This window comes from Calidris pugnax, unplaced genomic scaffold, assembly GCF_001431845.1.
Source record: "Calidris pugnax isolate Ruff unplaced genomic scaffold, ASM143184v1 scaffold40, whole genome shotgun sequence".
Classification (NCBI taxonomy): Eukaryota; Metazoa; Chordata; class Aves; order Charadriiformes; family Scolopacidae; genus Calidris; species Calidris pugnax.
The window spans coordinates 323,503-345,348 of record NW_015090796.1 but is presented as its reverse complement, the minus strand read 5'-3'; the positions used below and the strand labels follow the sequence as shown (position 1 = coordinate 345,348).

Below are 21,846 nucleotides of genomic sequence, written 5' to 3'. Positions count from 1 at the left end.
TACAGATGACAGAACCTGATGAACTTCAATAAAGTCAAGTGCAGGGTGCTGTACCTGGGGAGGAATAACCCATGCACCAGTCCAGGTTGGGGGCTGAGCTTCTGGAGAGCAGCTCTGAGGAACAAGACCTGGGAGTCCTGGTGGACAATAGGATGCCCATGAGGCAGCCCTGGGGCCTTGTGGCCCAGAAGGCCAATGGCATCCTGGGAGGGCATCAGGAAGAGTGTGGCCAGCAGGTGGAGGGAGGTCATCCTGCCCCTCTGCTCTGCCCTGGGGAGGCCCCATCTGGAGCACTGGGACCAGTTCTGGGCTCCCCAGTTCAAGGACAGGGAACTGCTGGAGAGGGTACAGCAGAGGGCTATAGAGATTATTAGGGGACTAGAACATCTCTCTGCTGAGGAGAGGTTGAGGGACTTGGGTCGGGAGAAGAGAAGACTGAGGGGGGATCTGATCAATGTCTATAAATACTTAAAGGGTGGGTGTCAGGAGGATGGGGCCAGGCTTTTTTCAGTGGTGCCCAGGGACAGGACAAGAGGTAACGGGCACAAACTGGAACATGGGAAGTTCCACCTAAACATGAGGAGGAACTTCTTTCCTGTGAGGATGGCAGAGCCCTGGAAGAGGCTGCCCAGGGAGGTGGTGGAGTCTCCTTCTCTGGAGACATTCAAACCCACCTGGACACGTTCCTGTGGGACCTGCTCTGGGTGGACCTGCTCTGGCAGGGGGTTGGACTGGATGATCTCCAGAGGTCCCTTCTAACCCCATGGGATTCTGTGGAGAACTGCAGAAGGAGAACAGGTCAGATCCACACACAGGGAGGAAAGGCGTTTTACACGGGTCAGGTTTTCCCAATAGTTTTTTTTCTAAAAAAAAAAAAAAAGCTAAAAAATCCCGTATTTGGTTGAAATGACTGACTGGCTCTCTTTTTGCTGTAGCAGTCTTCTGCTAACCCACAGAACATCCAAAAAACTGCAACCCAAATCAGGGGCACCGTGGCACAGGCACAGCCAGGGTAGTGAGCCAACACTGGGGTCACAAAGAAGCGCACGAAGCATTGAATACTCCCCCAGTCTGCTTTAATGCCACATACAACAAACAATTTCAAACTGCAAATTTTAACTCTCCAGCAGAAGTTTCGTTTTTTTATAAATAAACAGCTTTGTGGGTTTTTTTCAATAGCCCACCAGGAGTCTCCTTTCACTGAAGGAAGTTTGACTTTCCTTTTCACAGAACGTATAAATGCTCTGACTTAAAAATTGTTTGAATTCCATTTTTTTGGCTAGATTCAGTGAAGGATGAGTATTTCCTCTGACCTAAGCAGCACAGGTAGTGATCTAGCTCCCAGGAATTTTAATCAAGATTATGCCTGGAATAAATTGAACATAAAAAAACCAAACCAAGCCAAACAAACAAAAAACCCAACTGTAACAGAAGGAAAAAGCCTAACAAAAACAAAATCAGAAGTGGTGTTTAAAGCACTGTTTATGCACAAAACAGATAAAATGTACAGCTGCAGTGCGCTGGGTTTTTCATGAGACTTTAGCTTCTTCTTCAGGGTGCACAGGGGAAGCAGTGTTTGAAGTACAGACTCAGAATTTGGCCAAAATAATTTTTTGCAAGTAGATGAACCATATGGAATCAACACAGCTCATGAACACAGCCCATGCCGTAGAGCTCTGCGCTGCTGTAACTTAACTTCACATTACCAAACAGGCAGGCTTCAAGTATGTAAATTTTAAAAAGTAAAATACAGTTCCATAATCTGTAAAATCAAATACGTTTACAAGAAGTACAATTTTACAGACTCTAGAGAGCTAAAAAAAAGTATTCTTAGGAACTTTCATAATGATATCTTTAAAAAATTTTAATATTCTGTTTTTTCTCAGCTCTCAGGAGTGTAAGAAAAACACTTCCTTGAAGAATAAGGATCTCAATTAGGGCACTTTCTCAATTACCTAATAGCATTATACACTTATTTCCAGATATTTTTTTTAAATCTGCAAATGATGTCTTAGTTGATATTGATCATCCTGCACCCCAGACAACAGCAGTTCTTTTGAAGGAATTATTTGTAAATTAAAGATTTTTTTCATTTGTTTTTCTGACAGCAGACCTAAGATTTGTAACTCTGGAACAGCCCCACAACTCAAATGAGCTCCTGTGGTTTTAGCTGAGATACTTCTGTATGTGAATGACGCACACATAACAGTCCATGTAACTGATGTTGCACATGCTTTACATCTTTAAGTAAAATTATTACTTCAGATGAGATAAAAGTAGAAAAATGCAATATCTAAATTCATACACTCACTATTTGTCAAATCTTTTGATACGCCCCTCTGCAAAAACGGCAACTACTAAAATGTTGTCAAATGACCATAACAAAGGAGAGCATGGATCAATAATTCATTTGGACAGCTCTGAAGAATTCCCAACCATCGTGTTTCACCATTCTTTCAGGATTATCAACACCCTCAGTTGTGCCAATTAGAAACCTGAAGTATGGGAAAGCTCTTGATTAGTTTTACAAACTGTCATCCCAACACGTTCAGCACATCAGGAGTTAGTGCATCACCCGTACGATGCGAACCAGCTCCGTCCTTCCTCATCCTCACAGCTCCTCATCAGCTCCTCACAACTTTGAGCACTTCAGGTGTTCCAGGAGAAGTAAGAGGAACCATTTGAGAATCAAAATACTGCACTTTACCATTTCACCAAGTACTTCTGATTCACAAATGTCAAAAAGAGATTGAGCTGTCCCATACCACAGAAGCTGTGTGAAAACCCCATGTATAACCCAAAACTTAGGAACTCTGCTTTTTTTTTTTAAAAGGTTAAAAATGCCCTGTAAATATTTGTCAGTCAGTGCTATATAAAGCACTGTCTATTACTAAACTTCTATTTAAATTTGTGTGCTACTGTGCTAGAAAAGTAAATTTCTTTACAAAATAACTGAAATGACCCCATAATTTATATTTCTTACTTTAACACCATTACATGAGATATCTCAAAAAAAAGCAGATATACCAAGTCAGCTCAAGCCTTTGAGACATTTTAATGCCATTTTTAATTATGCAAATACTAAGGAGCCTGAAAACTCAAAAGCAGTATGGCTGCGTTAGCCAAGAACGGTCAGAAAACTGCCAAGAAACTACACCATTTTCTTTATCTTTTTGGAGACACGTAGAGGAAACAGGTAAAAATGAACCGTATTCTACTACAGTAGAAATCCCAGTCTTCCCCTAGAAGAAAAGAGTGCACACTGCTCCTTTTTATCACTCACATGACCCCTAAGAGGAGAAAAGCCAGACACTGAATTTGCCTGAAAAGGCATCTAAAGAGCTGTATAAAGTGGAAACTCTTAACAATTCCTTGATGACTCTACTGGTGGAACCCCTGGCTGCAACTGCCATCCGTGCCCGTCCAGCAACCAGGGGAACTTCTCTTTGAGAAGCACCACTCTGGAAACTCCCACACAAAACCCACCACCATTACAGTAGCATGTAACAGGAAAATGAAAGTTACCCTTTGGTGTGGATTCTTGGTTAACAAGTGAGCTTTAAGGGAACTGTTTATACATGTGAAATTAAAGGTTTTAGAGGAAGAATCAGGACACGTTTGCCACTTACTAGATGACTTCAAGACAGTCCATAATGCTATAACAAAGTTGAAAGAGGTTTAATGATTACAACAAGAGCTCAACTGTTTCATGATTTTGATTTGATGAAACACAAAACAATGTCATTAAAACACAGTTTGGAGGGGAACAAATCCTGTGCCAAGTCCTAGATGGCATATTTGGTAAAACATCATAGTTTAAAAAAAAAAAAAGAAAAACCCCCAAAAGTCAGAAGACCACATGCTAAAAGTTACCTTACTTGATCTTTTCCAACTCTTCCTCATTAGCATTGTCTGAAAATAAAATAGAGCATTTTAATTACCTTTTCTCTGCAAATACAGAAAAGGAGGCCAACTGTCTCCAACGGGACAATCCACATTCAACCACCACTAGAACTGAAGCAGCGACACGAACACTCCAGCAACACCTACACGAGACTGAAATAAACCCAAACAACCAGCAGCGCCGTCGGCACCCGGGCACGCTCTCCCGGGGGGCAGGAAGGTCTCATTTCCAGAGACCATGCATTACATGGAATGGTTTAAAAAAAAAAAAAAAAAAAAGAAAGAAAGAAAGAATTGGATAAGCAAATGGAAAAAAAATAATGTGCCATTACTGGTCGTGACTTCCATTTTGACTGATACTTGAATGATAGCTCTTTTAAAATTAGTGTACTCCAATTTTTCTGAACACTGCTGTTCAGCTCACAGGTGGAGCCACCTAAGAGAAACCCTGCATAAGGCTCCTTGGACAACACACATCTGTTAAAAACTCTTCAAGGTTACCACTGCTAATTAGTTTCACAGCAGTAAAAATAGCTCTTTTGATTTATAATTATGCACAAGAGATAGAATTATATTCCTACCTTGACTCTTAAAAAAACCCCAAAATGCAATAGCCCTATCCCATTACCTAAATAATCTAAATCCTTGCTGCAGCCAATGCTCCACCACGTCGGGAGGCAAAGTGTCCACAGACACAGAATCTTAATCATTAAATAACAGAGACACCCTGGTCAAGATGGATGTGGACAATTTATCTGTGAACACAACTGTGGCTTTAAGCAGCTCTGTGGAAACACGGGGAAATTAATTTCTACAGTTTAATAGCATTTAGCAGCCTCTTGCTGACACTTCGCAAGAATAAATCACAGGTCGTTAATTTCTACCAAAACTTTATATCATAAAAACAAACTTTCTTTTTAATTAATTCTTGCAAAAAAACTTTCTTTTTCAGCTAAAGGCAATAAATTTTGAAATGCAAACATTTTCCTTGCTAAGAAGTAAAAGTACCACACGGGGAGAAAATGAAACTGTGAGCAAATGTGTGGGTTTTATATTTTTGAAATATCCAAAAAACTTTTCAAATAAGCACAGTTTTTTGGGAGAAGAAAAACAACCGAGGAAAGCTTTTTAAGTTGCTGTGGGCAGTTAAAGCCTAAAGCCTCTGTGGTAAGTTAATGATAATTGTAGCACTGTGGCTTTGGAAAATATACATGGACACTTAAGGTTTTGTGAAGCTGGAGGAAGCCATTTAGCTCATTTTTATGGGAGAGGCACGTAAGAATTAAGCAGCTTGAGCCCGGCAGCAGTCCCTGGAGAAGACCTCCGAGCTCCTGCTGCACCCCAGCTCCAACTTGTCCTACACAGCTACAAGTCAGGGCAGAAACTCAGCTCCACGGGGCTCTGGAGCAGGCTGTGAGCAAGGAGGAGAATACAGCCCCACGGACAATTTTACTGCCTATCAAATGTTATTTCAGCTCTGATGGGTTCACTGTCAGCAGCAGGTCCAGGAACTGTAGTGACCGTGCTCGTGGAGTGCACCAGCATCTCCACCAGCTGCAGCAGGACACGCTGAAGCCACCATCACCATCCTCAGAAGCCACAGGGCAGGTCGGGATGGGTGACCTCCATGGAAGTCTTCCACCTGAAAACGTTCCATGCCCTGACTCCATCTCTGTCATTCTTTTTTCCCCTAAGTTGTCATTATCTCTCTGGCAAATTAAAAAAATATGTAAGATTTAGGAGGGCAAGCGTATTAATGTTGTTAGTATTTTTGTGTGAAGCAAAATGGATTAAGCGTGACTTGGGGTAAATTATTTAAGGGAAAAACAACGCTGTGAATTTTATTCTCATTAAATAACAACACCCAAGCAGCACTCATACGTCTCCTTTTTCCCCGTTTTCTGTGCTACTCAGGTGGTGGAACAGGAGTCCTCAATCTCTGCTGGCCCCGAGGCCGGGGAGAGATGGGAGAGGAGCAGCTCTGACCAATTCACAGCCGCGCCACCAGTGACGAAAATCTGCGCTTTCAGCCAAAAAAACACCAAGCCAGAAAACACTCACATGCGCCGCGGCAGCGGGTATTGCAGCAGCACAGAGGGACCTGCAGGCATCTCAGGGGCTTTCTGAGGGACATGCAAGGGGCTGGAAAGGGCACACAGACATGCACAGAGTCGCGTGTCTCCAGCAGGAAACGCTGACAGAATTCTGTCTGAATTACAGAAACGAAACAAACACCACGGGAGCAGGGCTAAGAGAAAACATCAAGCCATTGATAGTTCTGACTTCTTTTAAAGTGGTCATCTAAGGGAGAAATCGGTGAAAAATACAGAACGTTCATCATAAACATTATTTTTTAGAAGAAGAGTTAACAGAAAATTCTTTCAGAGCTCACAGGTTTCAACATTTTTATATACACACACTTTTCCCATGCTTATTTACTTCAGGTCTTCTCAGTTTACACAAGTTATGTAAGCTATGTGTCCTCTCAAAGCAAATTAATTAAAAATGCTGCATTAACGTAAAGGACAGGTACTGTTAACAGCACAAATGAATTATTGGAACTAGTGCTAGTACAATTTAATTGTGTTAGGCTGGAAATAGATTATACTTTTCATGAATACTAAAGACATTCTTATTTTCACGGCTGTAGAAGAATAATTCATTCATCAACTTTGATTCACAATTTATGAGTCTTCAAAAATCAGAACAAATCAGATTGCCTTCCTTTGTCAAAACTTAAAAGAATAGGACTTCTAATCGGGTACATAGTCTGAATGTAGAATTACAAGATTATCACTTTAAAAGTTCACATTTTTATGCTATTAGAACAAGCATGATGTTGGAAAAGGCAAAGATACTTAAACACAAGATTTGCGAAAAATTTTGACTTGTCCACCTGCCCACATCAATATTCAATGATAACCAGGTTCTATTTCTGCATTTTCTTCCCACAAAACACACTACAGAAATCAAATAGTGTGTTCTTGTTTTGAAACTAGTATACTGAATCTCCTTGAATTCAAATCATGACCAATATTCTACCAGAAAGACACAAATTGTAAACTACACAAGCACTGTTTCCACAATCCTCCAGGACTCAAAGATAAACACTCCCCTCTCCTACTCTGTAATATAATTTTATATACAGTTACGCAAACATAGGCATAGGTTAATATCCTTAATTGATATGTGAACTCAGAGATGTAATCAGTTTTTCGTATTAGGGAATGGGACCTTCTAGCTGTAAACATCTCATCAGTCAGCACATGGAAAAATCTGTATTTCAGCAGAATTTCTTTCAGAGAGATAAGGAGGAGGATGCTCCTGTGTGTACCAAATCTCTCTCTCATCTTGTACACCTCAGGGCCTCACAAAACACACGCTGACTCAAACCAAAATAAACCATTACTCTTTCAAACCGATTTCTTATTTTTTAAACCATTGGTAATAATGTCCCCCTCACAGACAAGTGGCAATATGCAATAAGGCCACCCATTTTGTACCGTTTAACTTCCAACTTCACTCTTACCCTCTGGCACAGGTGTGAACGTTTCAATATTCAGTATTTCTTACGCAGTGTCACTGGATGCATCTCGCTGTAGTACACAGCTACATCATTTTGGTGTGCCAACAAAACGCTCTGCGACAAGACCTGCCCTCAAGCTACAGAAATGCATTTACCAAAAGACCTTCCCTTTACCTGCACCTCAATGCATGGCCTCCAAACCACCGTGGGTGGCTCAGGTCTCCTTGGGAAGTCTTATCCTCATGAAACCCTTACCCAACAGCACTTCACAAACAGCAGGTCTTGTTGAAGGGTTTGGGTGAAGGCTGTAGAGTCGCCCAAAACACCAGCCCGGGCACCATGCACCCTCTGCGGCCACGCAGAAAAGCTGATGCTTCTTTCATTAAAGCTGCTCCTCCTTTGATTTCCCCATCGGTCGGTCTTAACAAACACTCTCATTTTGAGTATATGTTGTTAAAGTACCCAAAATTTAAGTAGTAGCAGTTAATTTCTGAATTCTTGAGCTTGATGATTTAACCGTTTTACACCATTTACATGTTACAGCACGTGCAAGCAATTTAGAGTTACCACTCAAAAAAATTTACACTTATTCAGAAGAAAATGTATTTTTGAAATGTAGGCCATGTAGCAATATAAAACTGTGAGGGGAAGAGAAACAAACTGGAACATGGCCTTCAACACAAAAACCCAGAGGGGAGGGGAGTATCAATAAGGCCAAAGAAACCAGTCTGCTAAATCTGCCAAGTAGATGGTAGCAAAGACTCTGAAATAACGTGTAGCATCATCAACTAATCAAAGGCGTGTTTAGGATAATAATTTCGTAGAATAGGTGTGTGTGTGCCTTATATGGGAAAAAGTGCAAAATAAACCTGTAGTAGGTCAAGCGGTGGGGAAGAATGTGAGCTCCAACTTCTCAGCCCATGAGAAGGGAGACAGAGACTCAAGCGGCCGGGATAAAGGTATAAAATACCTGAAAGATAAAAGATCATCGTGCATCTATTTTTGGTGCACCCGATTCAGCGCTGTTTCGTATTAAGAAATTATTATTTTTTTAACCTTTGCTTCGGTGACTTTGTCCTCTTTAAATTCTAAGATGTGAGTCGGTGTTTCTCACAAAACCACCAGGATTTAAGAAAATTTGCAGCTGAAGAGACAGTGTTTCTACGTCTTCCATGCAGCGGTCATTAAGGCACATTTAAAGGTGCTCACAGGCCTTTATCTAAATATTTTAACTATACTATTTGAATTATTAGCTATATAGAGATGCCCCAGCAGAAGGAAAGCAGTAATCATTCAAACCACACACTAGACAGACCAGGAATGTAGGAGTTGTTTTTTAATTACTACTTTATACCGTGTGTATTTCCAGAGTGGACAAGAATTAGCTTCGATCCTCTAACATAACACTTGAAAATTTATTGATCTCAAGCATATTAAATTCAATAAAAATTATCCTCATTATTAGAAGACCTTTCTATAAACAACCAGGGATGACAGTTTAATTGGAGTGATACATTTTGTAATATATCTACTCCATTGAGAGTAAATAAAATCTGATAGGTAAATGAATAAATAATTGTATGTGGTAACCGAATAAAAGATAATTGTGCCTTGAATTATTAAACCCCTAATACATTCATATACAGCAATTCAATATTAATTTTGTAGGTCATCTTCCCTGCACTGCAACACAATCTCTCCAATTTTACTGCAACTCTGTTAGAACCTATCTGAGATCTGTATTGTGGGAAGACTGGTTTCTGAAATACAAATATAAAGCTTCAGAGTCTTTATCTGAATCTTGGGTGTTCTCAGAATGAAGTCCCATGTAACAGTTTGAATGGGAAGAAAACATTGGTCACGTGAGCTAAATTAAAAGGATTAGCTTACTAAATAGAAAGCTAATAGTGAAATGTGTAATAGCACAAACCAAATTCTTCCTCCCATTAGAACCAGCCAGTTGAACATGAAAAAAAGTTGTTACCCAGCAAGTCCATTACTTTTGATGTTGAGTTGCTAATTCACCAAGTAAATACCCATAATGAAAGACATGTTCTGCTGTAGTGTCTTAATTTAATTAATTTTCTCACCGGTGATTTTCTGGAGCACTCATTGTATTACAGCTGATAGCACCGGGCGGCACAGTAGCTATCCTAAAAAAGGAAACTTTCCCTAAAAAGGAAACTAACCTGCTGTCCACCTAACATTTTCCCACATAACAATATAGTATTTCTGTGCTGCTTGATTTGGGATTATGGCAGGATAACACCAAAGCCCCTTGGAAAAAACGGGGCTATTACCAGCTGACTCAGAAATGCTGGTCTTACCCAAACACACACCAAAAAAAACCCCCAAAAAACTGGTATGAAACACATTTTTCAATTGCAGAGATAAAGGATTTTGTGGTGCAAATTTGCAAGATATTCTGAGTTCTCTGGACAAAATGTATTGCCTAAAGAAAGAAAAAACTACTCTGTTTAAATAAACTTCCTCCACATTACTACCAATTTCCATTATTTTGGTTAAGTTCTAACAGAACTTCATGAAGAAAACCAACAGATGAGAAACATATTGTCAAGATTTTACACCTCTGTCACACCAAACACCTAGTTCCAATAACTGACTTACCAGGGTATTTAACAATAGCTAGGAGAAAAGTGGGAAAAGAACAGTATTACCATCCTCCAACATTCCTCAGGGATGCAACAGGACAATGGGTCGCACTGCACCATACAGAAACGTATGTGCTCTTACAATGACCATAAAGTTGACCATATCCATGGAAAACTTGATCAGATTAGTATTATTTTTTTCTTCGCCTCTCTGAATCCAAAGGAATCCGCATTATTTTACAGCCTCTGAGCAAGATGTGCAATTTATTTCTGATTTCTGCCCTATTTGTAAGTACCACTGTTCAAGTCAAAAGTCAGCTGACAAAAAGCTGATAAAATACATCCAACTAACAGGATCTATAAAACTGGAAACTACTTTCACTTATGACTAAGTAGCTCAGATAACTAAGACTGATGAAGGAATTCAAATAAATGTAGAAAACCACACAATTTTGTAATTGAAATCTGGTCATGAAATTGGAAAATATCAAAACATACTTCACCACTAAATGCCAAAAAGCAGAAAAAATACCTTTCTTCAAGTTTCTTTATTTTCAGTGTGGAACAGGATTCAAATGTTCTCATCTAGAGATGGCAGCACTAGGTCCAAAATTCTTCACCAGCGTTTTACAGATATTTTTCCATATTAATCACCATTCAGCTGCAACTGAGTTCATCTGACACTGCTGAACATTCATGTCCCACCTGGGTCCCTCCGTACTGTCTCAGGGAGGATCCAGGTCAGATGAAGTACGCTGTACTACACCAGCATTATTTTAAGAATCAGAAAAAATCAAAGTAATCTCAGAACATGTGGTTTAGTCTTGTGCTTTACATCATCCAACCCTAGAACAGTCTTAAGAGTGATAACACATATTAAAATATTTACAATTACCGCTTCTCGCTGTTCTTCTCGAGGAGCCAACAGAACTGATAACAATATACTTCCCAGATCATGGTCGGGGTAGTGAGAATCCTTCAGACTCAAAGTAACATCTGTTTGCCTAGGAGACAAAAATATATGCATTTATTTCGATTTCAGGGTCTCAGATAATGAAAATTCTGAATCATGAGAATTAAAGGCATCTGCATTTACAGGAATCTACTTGAAAATGGTGTCATAAATTTACCCTATTTCTAAGTATAGCAGTCAAAAAACCCATAAATAAGTACTAAATACTGTTACTCCCTGTTAAGTACTTATCCATACTGAAGAACTGTAACATGAACAGATTAAAAAACAGGAAGAAAAGAAGTTAAACAGTAGGTGGTAATGCTGTGAATGAAGATAACATAAAAACAAGACTAAAGTGGTTATAAAACTAACCTCTGTATAAACGCTGTAGAAAATGTTAAGCATGATCACTTAATATATTATTAACATTAATATTACAGTAATTCCCTAAACATAAAGTGTTTTTCCTCAGTGAGTTTTATGAAGTTTAGGTTTATATAATTCTTTTCCAGCATAATGTTCTATTTGCAATTCCACAAACAGTATATTAGCACACAACCATTAAAAACTACTCCGTAGGTCTGTTTGTGCCATACCTATTTAATTCCAATGAAGTGAGATCCAAAAATGCTGAACCAATAAAGTCATCTTGAAGTCCAAAGTCATAGTCAAAGACCTAAAATGCACAGGAGATAAATGCATTTTTCAGTATCGGAATTTTTTTTTTTTTCACGTTTTCTTGGTTTATGAATGGTTCTTGCAACTCCTTTTCCAGATTTAAGCCACGTGCTTCTCACATGTCAAACCAAGGCTATCAGAAAGTAGCCTCCAACTTTCTGTCCACAAAATGTGGCTGAAACTGCTTATTTTAAAAGTCAGAACACATCATGTACAGGCACAGGGGTATATTTCTACTACTAGATCGCATATGTGAGCAATAGCAATTTTAAAAAAAAAAAAAAAAGAAGCATTTTTATCAGCTCAGGCATTAGAAGAGGGAACACCAAAAGAATAACTAAAGTTAAGCAGAATCACTGATTTCCTATACATTAATTGATACCCTTATCAATTTTGCAAAATACAGGCAGGAGGGTGGGACACAGTTGTGAAAAGTGGGTTATTACTCGCATCAGCATTAGAAATTATAAAATTGTAGGTTTTGTAGGTTGTATAAGTTTCTAGGCTTTAAAAAGATTATAATCTAAGATGAAAACTTAATGGATATGTGTAAGGAAAGAGTTACATTTATCACTCTGCTATAAGGACCTTGCCTGTGAACTTGCTATCTAAAAAAAGAAGCATCTGGACAAATTTACTGACATCCAGGCAGGGATCTGTGGCCAGAGCATGGAATGGTATCAATGACTTGAGATGGGTTATGCCCTCCCAAGTCAGAAGGATGAATAACAAATAAACTGGGGACGGCTTCTGGAGGGAAATAGACAAAAAAGGTGGATGGCAACGTGGAAAAGGTTTGACAAAAAATTAATTACAAAAGCAAAAAATGGGAAAATCTCTATTACCAAAATCAAATTTTCTAGGTAAGTTAAATTTTCCTGTCAAATATCATAATGAGAATTTCTGAGGACCAGAATATAGTCTGACCAGAGAAGGGCTTGTGAACAACCACTAATGTCAACATTTAACTGAGATGGGACAAACCTAGATTTGAGGTCTTTGTTTTTGGTAAAAACACTTCAACTGTTATATTACAGGAACTCCTTTCCAGGAGGCAGCTAAAGCTGCTCATCTTCTACAAACACCTCAATATGGACTGAGCTGACAGCAGTAACAGAAATCCCAAAGCTGCTCAGGAATCAAGGGGCTGAACGCAGAATTTGAGCACGAGTCTCTCCCTGCATTGACCCACCCGAGTGGGTACCCTCATATTTTCTCTGTCTAACACTCATTCTAAAGGGGAAAGAAAACAAATGGTGAGAACTCAGCTCGTGTTGCAAAACAGAATTGTTTTCTCCCCCTGCAAATTACCAAGATGAAAACGTCAGGCAAATATTTTCATCTGACTTAGTACAACTTAATCACGTCTTAGAATATCTGGACAAGCGATAAAAACTGAATTATCCTGCACGGTGTGCTCAGAGTATAAGCTTGGATAGATATTATACCACTTCACACACACTTCTTGGGAAAAAAAAAAGTAATAAAATACAGACACTTATTCCCTTGTGGCCCAATTGCAGGATTGGTATTTGGCATGACTGCATCCAAACAGGGAGCTCTGTTGTGAGTGTCCTTCTTTGAATCTGCCTCCCTCGTCCAGTGCTGGGCACATGTTCCTTCCCTACGAGTCACTGAGCTTAACAAGGGCAGGAAAATGCCAACTAAGAATTCATATTAAATTTATGCTCTCTAATAATGATGTACGTTATCTGAGCAGAACACATGAAGGATAGTAGAGACTGATATTCAGGGGCTGTTTGGGTGGTATTCGTCTACTAAAGAAAAAAATCGACAATTTCGTTTTTCAGTTGAAATTTTTGTCATGTATTTGAGATTCAGACTGATACTGATCTGAAGCATGATATCATTTCAGATCAATTAAAAGGACTGCCTGGATAAGACTTAAGTTTCCAATCTCCCTCAAAGTACTTTTGACCTATGTATGTTCTAATTAGAACCCTGAGACTACAGTTTTTCCAATACCATTTTTAGAACTTAATTTTTATCTACTTTGTTTTACACAATTAAGGATAACTTTTGAATATAGATGACCATAAACTATTGGGACCAGAAAAGTGCCTTTCCATTCTGTGACTATGAAACAATAATCACAGCTTTTCTAGTTTCTATGCCAATATGGATAGCTAATAATTACTAGTGGCATTGCTGCTAATTACTCTGGGCACTGCTGGCCTCTCTTTGATTTAAACTCAAGCTTTTTGTTATTTTGGAATAAGTGATGCCTCTATTATGACAAAATCATCCTCACTTGTGAGATACTAAGCAGAGTTACAAAGTAAATTAAAAAAGAGTATGAAACATTATGAAACTTATAAGCAAACCCTCTGTGTTAAAGTAGAAAAAATCAAAAACTAGCAGAATTGGGTACACGTCTTGATAAATTCTCAAATTAGTCTCAGCAAAGAATTATTTTTAATTAGATAGATTATGCTTCATATCAGAATTACACAATGACATTTCCATAAATAAAAGGGATGCCATCATCATGAAACACATTTTACTTTCTGTGTCCTCCTAAGATTACACTTAAGAAGTATAGAACAATTATGGCCTGAAATAAACAAAAATCTGTATTTATCTGGTTTTTTTGGGGGGGCCAATTTTGACATCATCATTATACAGATGTAATTTACATAATTTCCACCTCTAGATAGTCATAGTCTTGAGTAATGCACTACTGCACAATAAATTTTCCAGCATACAAAAATTACAAAATATAAACTCTTTCAATAACTCCTCTGTTGTAATTCCAGAGAATTAATTAAGACACAGTCTCACCTTTATGTACAGCGGTTCCCTTGTGTTATCTATAATAATGGAAGCTTTTTCTTCCCACACAGGATTGAGGTTCTTGTGTATTGTCTTACTTCTAAATACTTCTTTTCCTCCAAGTTTGAACTTGACATAGGGGTCACTGGTTCCTGTTAAAGACACATACATACCATTAATTATGTCCTTTTAATGCAGTAAGAGAATGGAGACTGAATTACTTTAAACAGATCTAAATGTAATTTTTACTGATAATTAAATTAAAAACAGCAGCTGAGGACAGAATTTTTTATTGCCACAGTTTGTTGTTTTCTGCAGTGTTTGTTAGTTGGTAACTCACCATGTGAACATCAAATGGGGGCTTGCATCACTTTATATCGTTTGCAATCCATACGGAAAGTCATAGACGAAATACCAGCTACTGAAGTGTAGTTTTCAGTTAACAGAATTAGGTCCTTGTTAGGACCAGGATTTTGACTTAATGCAATCACAAAAATTAGATTATGAAGTTAAAATTGTTTCTGTAACATGTAAATCTAATTATCTAATGCCTTTGAAAAAGGACAGGCTCCACTGACACCACTGCTGTAACGCTTCACAGACTCACAGAGTGATATGGGGTGGGAAGGGACCTCTGGAGACCATCCAGTCCAACCCCCTGCCAGAGCAGGGCCACCCAGAGCAGGTCCCACAGGAACGTGTCCAGGTGGGTTTGAATGTCTCCAGAGAAGGAGACTCCACCACCTCTCGGGGCAGCCTCTTCCAGGGCTCTGCCACCCTCACAGGAAAGAAGTTCCTCCTCATCTTTAGATGGAACTTCCCATGTTCAAGTTTGTGCCCATTTCCTCTTGTCCTGTCACTGGGCACTGCTGAAAAAAGCCTGGCCCCATTCTCCTAACACCCTCCCTTTCAGTATTTATAGGCGTTGATCAGATCCCCCCTCAGCCTTCTCTTCTCCAGACTAAACAGACCCAAGTCCCTCAGCCTGTTTTTGTAACAGAGATCTTCCAGTCTTCTCATCATCCTCACAGCCTCTGCTAGACTCTCTCCAGCAGTTCCTTGTCCTTTTGGAACTGGGGAGCCCAGAACTGGACCCAGTGCTCCAGGTGGGGCCTCCCCAGGGCAGAGCAGAGGGGGAGGATGATGTCCCTTGAGCTGCTGGCCATGCTCTTTTTGATGCACCCTCTTGGCCACAAGGACACATTGCTGGCTCATGGGCATCCTGCTGTCCACCAGGACTCCCAAGTCTTTCATTGAATTTATGGTGTCCAGGCTTTACTCTTCCATGAAGACATGCTTCCTACAATGCTCACATTGAGCAAATCAACTCTAAGGTCAGTCCCCACAGCTCAGGTGCTTCCTGCAGCGATCACCTCCCCACAGAAGAGCACAGGTCTAAGCCCCTGATACAAGTGAATAACCATTAATGATGACCACAAAGACAACCCTGAAGGAAATGGAAAGAAAAATGTTAAATCATGGCACAAACCAAGAATGGATGGGATGTGCGTGTGGAAGTGTCGGAAGGAGCAACTGGTGGAAGGAGGACCCTTGGGGTGGCACACGCTGGGCACATAAAGACTAGCAGCCACCCAGGAGCACATCTTGGTCCTCTTCTCAAGACACCCACATGAGGAGACAAAGGACAGTACACAAAAACCTGACAGAGCACACACAGGCATGACGAGATCAAGAGAGAAATCACTGCCAGCTCCCAGAATGGCACATCCAAAACCAGCACAGAGATGGTCACCCCACTAGAGAAAGCCCCAGGGATGTGAGGAGGACCTGTCTGCTGCCATGCTTTCCCTCCCCACCACACAAGACCCAGATATTGCATCTGTGAATGTGAGCATGTGGGTCTTAGAGTGTGAAGGAAAATCACCACAATCACTTTTGGTTTAGAATAAAACCACTTTTCCCAACCACAAGGTTTCACACCACACTGTGGTGGTACTTCCCACAGTCTGACCCCAGCTCCCAGCACATTGACTTGAGATGACGTTGTGGGAAAGAGAGTGAACCTGGTGGAAGGAAAGTGGCCAAAAAGTGGCCAAAAGCCTCTTCCAGCTGTGCCATTCCCAGCTGGGTGGGCACCTGGGCAGCAGCTACAAGACACAGACGTCGTGCTCACCACAGTCCTTGTGAAACCACTGCCTCCCCGGTGGGCTGAAGAAAGACTACTTGTCTTTTCCTGCATATTATGGTTAAAAAAATACAGCTAAGTCTTTAAACAAAAGAAAAAAGCTGGACAGAAAATACAAACTAATACCTTCCCTAAAATGCCAGTTGGCAAGATTTCATTGTTATGTAGTGAAATTCATTTTAATGAAAAATATTGCATGAGAGTCATATTTCTATTTCTCCCTCAGCTACTTCTGAGCCTTAATAACATCAGTCTGGCTGGTCCATGACTATCTTAAAATAAACAGTAATTCTAGCCCAAATAGTAATTGTATCTTTACAAGCAATAGCAAAATTGTAAGAAAAACTTATTTTTTGTTTTTTTTTTTAAACTTTTAACGCTTTTCACAAGACCGGTGTATTCTAGAGGTTTGTGTTTACACCCATTGGGCAATGCTTTTATTAAACAAAACTGCAAGAAATTCTTCTAAATATAAAGGCGACCAGAGCTCCTTGCACTACCCCATGCGGCCACAAGATGTCAGCACCTTTACCCAAAATTATACATCCCTTCCGAAAAACTGTAGGGATTGAGATCTGTGACCTCAGGTGAGGCAGGGTGAGGGTCATTCCCTTCTGAAATCACTGGGGCAGGATTTCAGTGGCGTAAAAATGCGTAGTCTAGCACAATTAACTTGCTCCCTGGTTATTCAAGTAGTGGTGACGCTTTTTGGGGCAGAGATCACTTATTTGAATTAAGTCGTGAAATCTGAAGAATACTTTGAGCGTGGACACCAACAAATCCACACCAGAAACACAAGCCCTAACTCCCCTGGAAACCATAATTCTCCCACTGGTTTTCCTCACGGTTGCCATGAAGCCCAGATACTGGCTTTTAAGCACCACCTTTTGCTGCGCAAACTTCACAAATCTCAAAAACTCTGGAAATGTGAAGTCAATGCAAAACACTGCTGTAAGACACATACCCAGTGAATAGTTTAGCACCCAGGTGTCAGATAATTTAATATTAATGCATTTTTATGTGTAAATTCAGCAGCAGGGTGGGTCAAACGCTAGTTCCACTTAAAATGCATCGCAAAACCTCAGGGTTTGTATCTTTGTGCTACAAAAGCTGAGAACCACCAAGTTTGCTTTGACACATCTCTGCTTTAAAGCTGAGAACACATTAGGTCCACTTAGTTGAAAGCTCCACACCCTTCAGGGGCTTTTCCCATTCCTTGAAGAGAAACCATCAAATTTCTAAAAATATATGTATAAAGAAAGGCAAGAGTAAAAAAATGAATCCGCTCAGCCATGCAACCATTCAGCAACACCTTCACCCAGTGGGAAGGCAAAAGGAGGAGCAGAAGAGGGACCAAACCATGGTCCTCGCTCAGTTCCTGAACCATGTCAAGCCACCTCTAGTGCAGCTCTGTGCCACAGGGTCCCAATTTTAATACACAATTTCGATTCAATTAACAACCATTTCCATGCAGGTTGTACCATTTTAATATATTAATTGTGCATTCATATTAATATTAGACTATTAATAACACATCAAGGTTACTTCAATATATTATTTAAATATATTATGTAATAACATACTAATATGTGATTTTAATCAACATCAATAATTCAATTCACATATTTCTGCTCTTTCAATGGGAAAAATAAATTCAGTTTACTCGGGACCTCATTGTTCACAGTGATTACAAGTTCGTGATGCAAAACCTGAAAAAGTCAAAGACACCTCAGGCTGACCCTGCAAAAACCTGATATCCATCACAGACATTTGAGTCTCAAGACTTTTCATCGGTTTCCTGCTCACCAAACTATTCAAATGAACCTGACATACTAATTGCACAGATCATTTGCCTGCTCTGTAGCAGCTGAGAACACCTTCATGAGCCGTCACTCGCAAGCTTAAAGCCTACTCTCAAAAAACACCCCAAATCATGAGACACAGGTCTCTTGCTGAAGCACCAACCGTAAAGGCAACAACAAATACAAACTCCTGGCACAGGGTGGCAGCCTCTCTTTTCCTGGGAAACGTCGGGAAACAGACACTGAAAGATGCTGAGGATGTCCAGGAGAGAAAGTCTCCACCATCACTGCCACCAGCCCCGAGAAGGGACCTCTCCTCCTGGCACCGGGGTCTCTGGGCAGACATCTCCTAGAACAGACTCTGCTTTGCAAGTTTAGGACATCAATTAGATCTCATAAGCAGAGAGAAAAGAAGATTACAAGATATTTTGCTGGAGAAATAGTTAAGATGTGTGTTCAAAGGAATGCTAGACTGTTTCTTGAGAAGGAACTGGAGATCTGTGATAGACTGAAAATACAGCAAAGGCACATCTGGCCAGAAAAATTGGCCAATAATTGGTCAGTAATTTTTTTCCAATACAACTGGAATTGTATTGGATAGAATGAAGACGCATTCCCAATAAATTGTGTACATTTACTTAATTGGCTCCCGAGGCTTCACAACAGACTTTTCAATGTGATTAGAGAACCTGTTGAACAGACTTTTTTCCTTAATGAAATCCTACTTGAGATAAACTGCTCACCAAACAAAATTTAACAGTGAACACAGGGGTGAACGCAACCCTGAGACCGAGCTCCCTGAGCCAGAGACTGCTCCCCTGCTCCCCCACAACCGCGAATGAGACAGGAGGAATGAGGCAAAACTCTCCTTATTTTTTGCTGCGTGAATGAAGTCAAACCACCAGCATGTCTGAAAAACCTCAGCTGAAGATCTAACCGCAGCATTTGGTAACCAGACGCTGAAATCCTTAAGGCAAATTTCAAAATTTTAACACTAAAAAGAGAGAACACAGGCTACAAAAAACCACAATATAATACAGACCAACAATCCTGAAAACCTGCACTTTCAGCTGTCGCTTCAGGTAGAGATGTTTTTATACTTCATGTAAGAAGAAGAAAAAAATTACAGTTTTGAAAAATGGTAACTTAGCAACTACATTTATTACACAAACAAATTAACTGATTTAATTAAAACTGTTTAACTACAGTGTGATTAAATGCATTCATTTTTCCACTGTTGCTGTCCACTCTCAGTTTTACTTCTGGAACAGAACAGAAAGCCACATGCAAGCCCATTCTGTAAAACAGGAGTCACTGTGCCAGGAAAGCCTGTGCACAGTTCAGATGCTCATCGCTGTGCAATTCAAATTCAAGGCTCAATTTTTTAAAAAAGTTAAAAAACTAAATTTCTCCTGTTGAGAAAAATATTTCAGAAAGGAAAATGGAGCAAAGCAGTGAAACCATCTTCTCCTCTCCCGATGGCTTTAGACATAGAGAAAAAAGCAAACAAACCCATTCATTAGGTCTCCCCTATAGGTTGTTATCACTGCTGCAAATTGGAACACTCAGACACAAGGTATTTTGGTTTTTTTACCTATGGAGGTACTAAGGCTAAGCAGTAACCTTACAAAGGTTGCAGCCTGTCCACTTCTTAATGTAAATCATGAGTCTCCTTCGGATTCACCACACACAGACAATAAATAACAGACTTAGACCAAGTTGAGCCCAGTGGCTTGGAGAAACAGAAGCTTCAAATAATATTAGCTGGAAATCACAGTCATTAAATAGGATTTGCTGCTGTACAGGACACAGGAGGAATACCCTAGGAATCAGCATACAATCTAAAAAGCAGTAAGCACCCAAAAAATACAGTGGAACAGAATTTTTCATCACCGCAAGGAATCAGGCAACATACACATTTCCAGCAGCAAAAATAAGGCAAAAGCATGATCTTAATTATTTTTCACACTTAGAACTAGAAATAAACCTCTGTCACGGCTTTCTATTATTCCCCATTTTACTTTCAATCTTGGAATCGCTTCATTTGATCTACAATCACTTGAGAAGAAAGCAAGCCCCTAGCCATGTGCAGAGATGTGCCATAACTCTGATGTCGTAATTCCTGAGAAGCTTAATTATTTATACAAACATTTGTTCTGGATTCACTGCCTGAAGAGCTCTCTCACCGACATCCAGCTCCTTCCCCCTCTCTCTGACTCCAGCCACACTCGTTCCCCTCTTAATTAAAGTTTCTCTGTCTCCAGTGGTTTCCTGAGTCACAACCAAAGTAGAAGAAAAAGCGGGGGAAGAGCTCTCAAGTACACGTAGCTGAGGACGTCAAGCAAAACACAGCATTTTACATATTTTGTATTTCAAAACTGCAGTAAGGAGCATCTCAGAAAAAGAAACGTCGAGAAACATGTCTGCTCTGCCCCATCTGTTATTCTGAAAAGTAGGGAAGATACTCAGTACAAATTATTTTATATTAATTTCACAAGTAGAAATAGTAATTACTTGTCTTGTACAAGAGGTGCTGAGCCAATCTCCTCAGCTTTTCCATAAATACTAATACTTTCTGTCTTTCTATCCACCTAGCAAAGAATTACCCACCCAGTTCACCTAAAAAAGACACCAATTATATTAAATTATACAAAGCACTATGGGAAAACTACTATCCTACGAATGGAGATGGCAATTACAAATCCACAGTGATCACACGGACGCTGCAGGATGCAGAGTTCTTCTACTCAAAAGTCAACAGGGAGTAGAGAATTTTAATTATTCACTGCCCATTAAAAAAATATCAGTTACAACAATCACAGCTTTTCCTTTCTTTTCAAAGACTAATTCCTGCACAAAAAAAATAGCAGCTTTGGTACTACATTGCAATGTTGCCCTTGTTAAGTATCTTTACTTAGTTTAATAAATACTAATTAAAGCAAATACTAATTATGCTTGCAAAGTAGGGAGAATGAAGAAAACGTACTGGCACAGGACAGAATAGACAAAAAAAATTGTGTAATGGTCAGACTAATTTCAAGAAAAAAATTATATTCCATTTTAAGCATGGCTGATGTCGGCTTAATTTAAACAGGAAATATTTTCCTTGCAGCTCAAGTAATTATTCTAGTTAATATACTTTAATATAAACAGAATGACATCCCTTAATCAAAGGTAACAGTTTGCTCTGCTCCTAATACCTCAGGACTGAAATTATAATCTTCCTGAAATTGTTTAAAATCTTCCTGAAATTGTTTAAAGCGTGACCTTTATTTTTTCAAGACATCCAGCTCTGGCAAAATCAGAGGTTTCACCTCTTCTGGGACAGAGGGCTCTGATTTGCTTTGTCTAAAAAAGCACAGCTCACTGTTGGTCCTACACATTATACCTTCCAGTTTTGTAGGAATAATCTTTTTGATAAATTCTTGCAA

General features: G+C 39.6%; 1 protein-coding gene across 1 annotated transcript in view; it reads right to left on the bottom strand.

The window, feature by feature from the left end:
* Window positions 1-21,846, bottom strand: part of MCTP1 (multiple C2 domains, transmembrane 1) — a 342,368-nt gene that overhangs the window by 162,061 nt on the left and 158,461 nt on the right. The window contains exons 4-7 of the mRNA XM_014936839.1: window positions 14,477-14,619; window positions 11,593-11,672; window positions 10,937-11,045; window positions 3,874-3,912 (exon numbers count right to left, since the gene is read on the bottom strand). Coding sequence (XP_014792325.1) covers window positions 3,874-3,912; window positions 10,937-11,045; window positions 11,593-11,672; window positions 14,477-14,619 — 371 coding nt within the window. The remainder of the gene's footprint in view (window positions 1-3,873; window positions 3,913-10,936; window positions 11,046-11,592; window positions 11,673-14,476; window positions 14,620-21,846) is intronic.